Raw genomic sequence first — 9,777 nt, 5'->3', positions numbered from 1 at the left:
ACAAAATATTTGAGTGACTTTTGTGGGCATAATTCTCTTATCAAATGATCAGAAATGATTGTGAAGGGAAGTCCAGTCCTCACGTAAGCAAACCCTTCACACATGAAAAGATTTAAGATTTTTTGAAAAGCTATTAATGATTCTCTACTCTTTGGTACCAGATCTCTTGGTTAATACCGGTTTACCAAAAAGGACCTTGTATAATATTGTGTGTCTGTCTTACATGTAAATCTCTAAACTCCCTGGGTTTAATGTTCTCTGCATGTTTAATGTTCAGTGCCTACAGAGCAACCTAAGCATATTTTGCATTTAATAGCTATCTGTTGAATTGAATATCATGAAGTGCAAATTAAAATAGAGTGTTAGAGAAAAGATAAAGCATTCATCATAGTCACCTTCCTAAAGGTCAGTTTCAAGTGGGTTTTGAAGATGAGAAGGACTTGTCCAGAGAAAGAGGAGGAAAAAACTGTGCCAGGCATTTCCTCAGAAGCAGATCCTAATAACTAAAAACAATTTCTAACACTTAATTGTAAACAAATTCCAGCCCCATAAACTTTTCTGATATTGTTCATGACATAACATTTCAGGGTTAGAAGAGCCTCAGAAGCCATCATCACATCCTGCCACCACCACCCCTGTTCATGAATCCCTTCTTTGGGGACTGATGCTAAATCGTTTAGGGCAGTGGTCGGCAAACTCATTAGTCAACAGAGCCAAATATCAACAGTACTTCAAAATAGACTCTCCCAGGCCAAAAACCGACTCTTGCACATGGGCCACGAAGTTTCAATCGCACTGTACGTGCGCGCCCGCACGTGGTATTTTGTGGAAGAGCCACACTCAAGAGGCCAAAGAGCCACATGTGGCTCGAAAGCCGCAGTTTGCTGACCACGGGTTTAGGGGATGTGATGAAGTCAGGACCAGAATACTTACTGGACTTCTCATTGTCATTTTCCAAGGAAGATAAGCATGCTCTCATGTTGGAAGTCTTTTGAATCTTGTATTGTTCTAGGTAAATCTGAACTTGATTGTTTCAAGTGTCTCTTTTGTGGTGTTGGTTGGGACTGGTATTTGGTCTGTGATTAAGGACCCATTTCTAAAACCCATATTCTCTTCTGAAAGTTCAGTTTACCCTTGTAACAGAAGACATTGGGGGAAGGGATGCTGGTGATCACTTCTCACCTGAGGTGGGCCTTATGTTAACTTGTGTAGAATCATCATAAGTTAAGCTATGCAGAGGCTATCTTGTCCTGCAGCAATCCAAGTATTAAACAGAAGGAGATCTCAGAACTCAGGATTATAAAGAGTCTTCATTGATTCCACAAATATTTATTCTATCTGGCATTGTGAAATGGACTGGGGGTATAATGGTGAAAAGTGACATGTGTTCCTCACCTTGCTGGAATGTATGATCTAGCAAGGCACAAGTGAATTACATAAGCCATGGACCTCCAGGGCCTGACAGCCAAGTCCTAGGCCAGCTGCACATCTGCCACTTGAGCCCTCCTGGCCCTGGTATTGTGGAGGACCATGAGTAGGTCTCTCCATGAGCCCTGAGCATGATTTTCTCACTTTCTTGAGCATTTGCTGCTTCAGATGTAACTTTAAAAGTCCTCCGTGTTCCTAGTATTTTTTTGAAAGCCTTTATTCATTTTGGACTTTAGCTGGAAGTTGTTGATACAGTCTGAGGATCAGATTTTTCCTGAAGGATGTACGATTGACAGTGGTGTGTGTATTGTATGTACACAGGGCAGGAAGAAATGCCCAAGTGAGGAGATTTACAGCAGGCCAGGTGAGCCTTGAATTGAAGTGGCAGAAGTGGAATTGGACCCAGAAGACAAATGTGAGATAGGTTATAAAACTAGAACAAATCAGATGTCCAACCAATTGGATATGGAGGAAAATAGAAGTGATTCTGTGGCATAAGAAGAACCATGAGGCCATTAGGCTCAGGATGGAAGTTTGGCAAAGGCTGGCTCTTGTTCTCTCCCTAGCACCTGGCACAGAGTAGGCACTCAATAAGTGTTTGACAAGTGAATGAACAGAATAGGGATTACTCAAGGGGAAGCAGGTTTGATCTGGAAGATAAATAGATTTACTCTTTCATTTAGTAAGCAAACAATGAATTTTGTAAGGTGGAAGAAAGGCTTTTCATGTTGACAACTGTGTCTCATCAACATAGAAAGGAGAAGGTGAAGGACAGCAGTACATGAATGAGCTTGTGGAAAGTATAATTTTTCTTATGCTTGGCTGCCTGTCGGAAAGCCCTCTTTAATTTCGACACACTTTGCGACCAGCTAATCAAAGAGGATCTTTGTGCATGTGATGTTTTCTAAAGCATGTTTGCAGTTAATGAAATATTTTTATTTCAGTAAAATTAAAATGAAGAAAACCCATATCTTCCAAAATATTTAAAGGGGGAAAAAAGATCTTTTTGATTCAGGGCATCTAAAAGCAGCAGTGGGTTTTGAGTCCCAGCCAGAAGCTCTAGCACACTTAAGCTTTTGTTCTCCCATCTGACTTTGGGGTTTGCGCTGACTTTGTCTTAGTAACCATTGTTGCATAGATAGTGGCCTCAAGGAAAGGGCCTCTGTTCTCTCTAAAAGGGATGTCAGATCTGTCTGGAGCATGCTTGCCCCATTTCTCATTCTCTGCTCTTCTGTTTCCTAGGATTGCATCGATGTAGGCTGGTGGGAAGGAGAGCTCAACGGCAGACGAGGAGTGTTCCCTGATAACTTCGTGAAGTTGCTTCCACCTGACTTTGAAAAGGAGGGGAATGTAAGTCTTCGTGGCTTTGATCTCGGTTTCCTCATCTGTTGGCTGGAAACAGTGATCCCTATCATAGGCTTGTTGCATGAATAAATAATATAATGTATGTAAAGCACTGGGTATAATACCTGCACATTTAAGCACCCAAATAAATGTCAAGAATCCTTGGGGGCTCCATTTGGTAAGTGGACTGCCAGTGTTCATGTAGCAGGTCCTTGGGGGTGTTGAAGTGGCTAATATTGTGGAAGTGGCTGAAAAACACATTGTGAAACTAAGGCTGCAGAGTAAGGCCTGCTAATCTCATACTATGTGTGTATATATGCACATATATGGACATGTATACACACACATCTATATATATATATATATACAGCTCTGATCTGTGGTTTCTTTCTTTGTGGAGTCCTGTTATATGATGCTGTTGTTTAAATGAGCCAGTCCGTCTTTGCTTGCCTCACTTCAGGTGTATTGTTTCTCTGCTGACCATGTAACAAGAAATATTAAAAAGTTAGAAGCACTTTACATTATAAGGGGTCAGCGATTTGGTCTTACTCATCCTGTTCTGCACCTCAGGGCTCTTTGCTCAGGATTTCACATGACTTCTTCTTGGCCGAGGCCCCTCTTCATGCCCCTGAGGGCTCTGTTACTGGACCATGAACTTGACTTGACCCATCACGATTCCCATGGAGCTGAGGTTTGAAAAGGATAGCTACAGTGCTGGAGGATTCGTTACCAAGGATACTAAACAGCATTGATGGTGTAGGTGCAGCTTATATGAATGGATATAATTGTTCAAGAAGCTAGATGGTGTCAATGCCCACCGAGATTATGCCCTGCAGATTGTTAGATTGGTTTGAAGCCTAGGGCCACACCCTTTAGGCTTTTTCTAGCTTACTTTCTTTTATTGTTTAGCTGAAGGATGTTCTATTCCACACCTATTATTCTCTCTTGGAATTAAGTTTGGGGTCCAGAGAATCTAGATTCTGCTTTCTAGTGTTTTCTGGATCCTTGATACTTATTGCTGGTCCATGGACCACACTTGATCAGCATTACCAGTAGCTTTTTAGAAATACTCAGACCACACCCTAGACCTGGTACATCAGAACCTGCATTTTAACAAGATCCTTAGGTGATCTGTTTGCAAATTAGTGTTGGAAGTGCTGGTATAGGAGCAGGTATCTGTTTAAGTGATAACAGCCCCACTTTCTAGTTCCCAACCATATTTTAGGAGAGGGATAAATTCACAGAACAGGGAAGAGCTCACCATTCTGTAAAGAAATTTTCCATCAAGCAAACTCACTTGAGCCTTTTTTACTGATGACAGTTGATCACAGTGGTGGGTATCAGTTGACAGAATCATCCCTGACAAAAACAGATGCTAACACTTAGTCACAACTAGATAGTAAATGTTTTGAAACAATAAGACACAGAAATGAAGTTTGGCAAACATTTATAGAGTATAGTGGTTGTGACTCTAGACTGTAGCATCTGATAGACATGGGTTTGAATCCTGGCTCTGTCACTTACTTGTTCAGTTCAAGGTCAACTTACTGAATATCTCTAAGCCTCAGTTGCGAGAAAAATTGTACCTTCCCTGTTAAACTCTTGAAAAGATTATCTGAGATGATGCATATGAATTCCTTAGCATAGCACCTGGTACTTGGTAAATGTCCCATACATGTGAACTATTCCAAGTCTTTGTAATTATTATTACTACAAATGTGGGAAGGCTCCAGCTAAAACTGTGCAGTAATGATAGAAATCTGACTCTGGTTCTTTTTACTTCAGCTGGTCAAGTCAACACAGAATTATTGTTGGTATCTTAGTGAACTTCTATGGGAATCCCAATGAATCTAAGAACTTTTATAGTCTTTAAAAAGAAATACAGTGCTTTATAAAATATATTTGTAGAGACAAGTGAGCACGAATGACATAATCTTCATGTTATTTCTTATATTTTTCAGGATCTGCTTTATGACAATTATATTTTATGTTCATTTATTCACTCTGTATTTGTTGGGTTCCTTCTCTGGGCTGGCCTCCGTGCTGGCTGATGGGAAGTAAAGAGTATACATGGTTGGTGTCCTTGCACACTTAGAATTGAGCAGTAGGTCTTCTATTCAGAGTTGTAGAAACCTGTCACATTTTTCTAAAAGGACACTGATGTGGGCCTCTCCTAGGGAGTAGAGGCAAGAGGGTCTTGTAGACTGTATGTCTCACCCTTATCACCTATCTTTTTTTTTTTAAGCCTCACCCGATGATATTTTTCCATTGATATTTGGAAAGAGTGGAAGAGAGGGGGGAGTGATACAGAGAGAGAGAAACATCAATATGAGAGATACACATCAATTGGTTGCCTCCCCCACATGCCCAGGACTGGGGATTGAGCCTGCAACTGAGGTACGTGCCCTTTATCTGAATCAAACCCATGACCCTTCAATCTGCAGGCCAACACTCTATCCACTGAGCCAAACTGGCTAGGACAACTGATCTTTGCAAGCCTGATATAAGGTGGTCACACTCTGAAGCATTTAAATGCCAATACCTTCACGGTGACTCCTCTCTTTGGCTAAGGACTGAGCAAGTATGCTGTCCTATTAGACATTTACCACCTTCCTGGTTCTGATTGAGGTAATATAATTTTGAAGGCTAAGATAAAGTCTGGATCATTCTTTTAACAAATGGGAAAAGCCTCTGGTTGCCTACATGATGGCACCCTGCCTTCTAGTTCCCAGTCATATTTTAGTGGAGCAATAAATTCACTCAGGTGAGAGAGGCTCCATGGTATACTTTTCTAAAAGCCCTGCTTTGTTATATAAGGTATTAAGGGAAGATTTCCACTGAAAGAGTGAAGTTGTCAGTGATGAGTAGAGTCATCTTGGCTTGCTTGTTGAGGCATGCATACTTTTTGGGACCCCATGGGCATCTCTCGAACCTGAGACAAGCAGCCAAAAGCTCTTTGATATATCTTTTAATCTTGTCCCTAAGAAGCAGAACACTCAATTTTAGAGAAACAATAGCCATATCTGTCAGACAAAGCAACACCTACAGCTGAGAAGTGATTGTATAATGTGACATTTAGCTTTTAGAAAATTCAAAGTATCGCATCCTTTTTCATCCTTTCTGGCCTATAAAACCAGCCAACCAGCTTGGCATTGGTTGTTATACCAGCCTTTATTGCTGCACCCAGAGTATTGGTGAGTTCGTGATGACGACGTGACTGGAGATGAGGCTGTTGTTTGCTGAGTCAACTATGTAAAGATGGTTAGAATCATTAACACAAAGGCACTATGTGAACGACAGAATCTGAAACACCATTCTGCCACTAGTTTTAGCAGATGTCATCTTGTCTTGCCAGTGGCTGGGGTTGTAGTCATTCACCCAGAAAAGATGATCTGTGATGATTAGGGTAGACAGCAGCAAACAGCATTTATTCAACAGCAGACCTCTTGAATCAGTAGGCATCACTGAAGCATCCCCACAAGGCTAGTATACTTTCTGCTGGAGTGGTTACCACAGGCCTTTTGGAATTCTTGACAGTCTTCCTTTCAGAGAGTGACACTATGGGGCTTTTCCTCAAGATATTCCCGGAGAGCAGCCGCTGATCTGTTGGTGCAGCCGCTGATCTGTTGGTGCATATTTTAGAGTGATTATGTAGGCTATTTACCAGAGAACCTAAATTCAATGGTTGTCTGTTTATTTTGAGCCTTGACAGTAAAATTGAATATCAGAATGGAAAGATTCAATGTTCCGAGAGCTCTAATGAAGCAGTGCTCTGTCATTATTACTAAAGGAAAATGGGGACCATGGGCTCTCAAGAACAGCAGAAACAACTTCGCACTGTCATTGAATTAGAAGAGGTTCTCTGAAAGAAAATGTTTCTGAAAGATAGTGTTTTAAGAAAGTCTCGGGCCTCAGTCCTTTTAAGAGAAACTGTGAAAATCACCAGAGGATGTTATAGTTCTAACATGGACGGCTCTTCTGAGTTTGTGCCATGTCAGGAACTGGGTATTGCTCAGGTTCCCATAGTTTCCTTAGTTAATGTTCAACAGGGCAGGAGGGTCTGCCTCTTAGCCCTAGGGACACAGAAACCCACATTCAAAGATTTTTAAACATGTCCGTGACTGATGCATGCTCACATATGCCAACTCACAGAGACTTACTCAGGAGCAGACTGCCAGCTTACAAATTGCAACAAGAACAGAACATCAGCCCATCTGGAACACATGGGTTGCCTTGGGCATTTGTTCCCTATGGGCCTGATTCCTTAGAAACCAGATTCTATAGAAAACCATCATTTATTTGGTGCTTTCTTGGAGAGCAACGACTGAAAGAAAGAGGAGCTAGTTGTTCTCATGTAGGCCCTCACAGGTATAGCTTGAGGCCCCCTCAAGCACCAGAGGGAAAGGCTTGCCAAGGGAACTCTATGTTGAATTCAGCTAAACCCACATGGTGCTTGCAAGAGCACCGCACCATTGGCCTCAGAAACTCTCCATTTTTCTGTTTTCATGCCTGACCAGACCCTTCCTATTCAATATCAATTTTCAGACACATCGTGGTACAATCAAGTAGGTGTACCATGTTCACAATTACAATTGAGTGCCAACCTTAAGATCCTTCTACTCAACTGCAACTCTTAAGATTGTTCTAGATCACTCAGCAGGAGTTTTTCAGGTCCCAACTTTTACAGGAAAGGAAGTCCCTTCCTTGATTTGCATAATGGCTAATCCACCATAGGTGAATTTTGCTGGCTTAACTCTGACTGTACTCTCTTTTCCCAGTTCTTAGGCTCCTTTCCTTAGCCCCTATCATCTGACAACTCAGTTTATAGAACTGTTCTCAGTCAAAATTTTCTTTGCTCCTAGTCATGTTTTTCAGCCTTTTGAGAACCACTGTTCTTTCCATTTTTCAAAGATGTCCAATAAATTATTTCCCTGTATTTAGTCTTCCAAAAAGAAACAAATATGTGCTCCTAATAACCAGCAGTATGGAAAAATTAACCTATAATATTATTTATCTGTACATTTAGTTTCCTGGGTACCTTCACCTGCAGAGGTGGGGATTGTCAAGGCATTAATGCCACCTAAGCATGGCCTAATGTCAGAGCCCTAACTAAGCTTCCCTGAAGTGGCCTGAATGGTGCCCCTTCTGTCTTCTCCATTTGTACTTGCATCCTATTCTCTCCCAGTTGAGCCCCTCATTCACTATACTCTTGCCTCAGGAATTCTCCTTGAAAGCAGAGCCCATGCCCTGAGTTTCTCCTTCGTGTATCTTAGTCCATTTGGGCTGCTATAACAGACTACCATAGACTCAATGGCTTATAAACAACATAAATATATTTCTCACAGTCTGAAAGCTGGGAAGTCCAAGATTAAGGTGCTAGCAGATTTGGCATCTGGTGCAGGCCCACTTCCTGGTTCATAGACAGGTATCCTCTCACTGTATCCTTACATGGTGGAAGAGTTAAGGGAGTTCTCTGGGGTCTCTTTTATAAGGGCACCAGTCCCATTCATGAGGTCTCCACCGGAATGAACTACTCTACACATGAGCACATTGAGGATTAGATTTCAACATATGAATTTTGGATTCATTCAGTAGACAAGCATTCAGTCCATAGCAGCATGCATGGTACATGGTTGCAATCAGGAATCCTTTGTCCTTTGGTCATTTCGTGACAAGGTGTAACTTCCCTTCCTCTGTCTCTCTTCTACTACTTGCTACTCTCTCCTATACTAGTAAGAAAGAAAAGGAAGTGGGAAGCAGAGATCCTTGTCAGATTTTTCTCTTCCCAGACAAAGTGGGGTCCAGGTCCTTCCATCCAGACATGAGGTCTGGGCATGGAGTTAAGGCATCATTTTCAGGGTGGGGTGGATGGAGCAAAGGAGTGAGCCAAGGGTTGAACTGAGAGAGTATCTTAGGGAGAAGCTGAATACCAAAACCTGGGTGACTACCCTATAGGCCAGCAATCTGGATGGGCCCAGCTAAGCGGGTGACAATAGATATAGGCCACCAGGCTAGAGGCTAAGGAGAGGAAACTCGAGAGAGACCCCGCCAAGAGCAGGTTCTGTGGTAGCTCCCGAGGATCTCCTGTGCTGGGGACTCGGTAGGGTGCAGAGGGTCAGTTATAGACATGTAATCCCGAGTATTGCCCCAGCTGCACACCTCAAATGTATTGTCAATCCACCAGGAACAGGGGAGAAAAGGGCAGAGGAGAAACTTCCATGAGGGGTACCCTGGTCAGGAACTATCCATTTGTATCACCCTCTCCAGCCTCAAACACAGACACCTCCAGAGAACTTAGCCAAATGCCTGGAGACGGACTTCCCAAGGCCCCACATCAAGCTAAAATTTACTTGCAGAACATTACCACATTCCTCTAGCAAAAGTCCCCCCAAATGTTTGGGGCCAGAGTGTTGAAGGCAGACTGGCTCAAGAGACCAAGTGGTGAATGAAAATTCCTGCCAGGGAGTATGGTTGAGCCAGATGATGAGCTCTTTCATTTGGGACTGGCCACACTTGCCAAACAAGGGGCAGAGTCATTTCTGAAATCCCTCAGCAGGAAGCAAAACTTGCCTTTCTGCTGTCTTCACTCCAGAACATTCATATCTATTTCCTTCCTGGTAATGTAAGAAATTGAATCTAGTTTTTATATGTGCTGAAGGATGTTGTTTGTTGCTTCTCTGTCCAAGCCAACAGCTCTAAACACAGGCCTACGTGCACTGTATTATGTGAAGACCTCAGGAGGTATTATGCGATCCCCTAAATCAGAAGATGTTGGCTCATTGATTTTGTTCTGAACATTTTTATGTTGGCTCTTTTTTTAATGAATTTCTACAGTCTGGACATTGAGAGAAGTGAGCTCTGGGCCCACTTTGGCTACCACCTAGCTGTTGATATGCCCCTCTAGGCCTCAGCATAGCACTAAGGTCCTCTGTTTTCAGCATCTACCTGCAAATTGAGCAGGCTGAAGCCACCTGAGTTTGGAGTTGGAGTCCTTTACTTTCACCA

General features: G+C 42.4%; 1 protein-coding gene across 7 annotated transcripts in view; it reads left to right on the top strand.

Moving 5' to 3' along the window:
- Nucleotides 1–9,777, top strand: part of SH3KBP1 (SH3-domain kinase binding protein 1) — a 274,936-nt gene that overhangs the window by 202,470 nt on the left and 62,689 nt on the right. For all 7 annotated transcript variants that reach the window (XM_014543459.1, XM_014543458.1, XM_005870951.2 and 4 more), the window contains one exon: nt 2,671–2,778. In XM_014543459.1, the coding sequence (XP_014398945.1) occupies nt 2,671–2,778 (108 nt within the window). The remainder of the gene's footprint in view (nt 1–2,670; nt 2,779–9,777) is intronic.

The sequence above is a fragment of the Myotis brandtii genome, unplaced genomic scaffold (assembly GCF_000412655.1).
Source record: "Myotis brandtii unplaced genomic scaffold, ASM41265v1 scaffold326, whole genome shotgun sequence".
In the NCBI taxonomy this organism is placed as follows: domain Eukaryota; kingdom Metazoa; phylum Chordata; class Mammalia; order Chiroptera; family Vespertilionidae; genus Myotis; species Myotis brandtii.
This window is presented reverse-complemented; position numbering and strand designations above follow the sequence as displayed.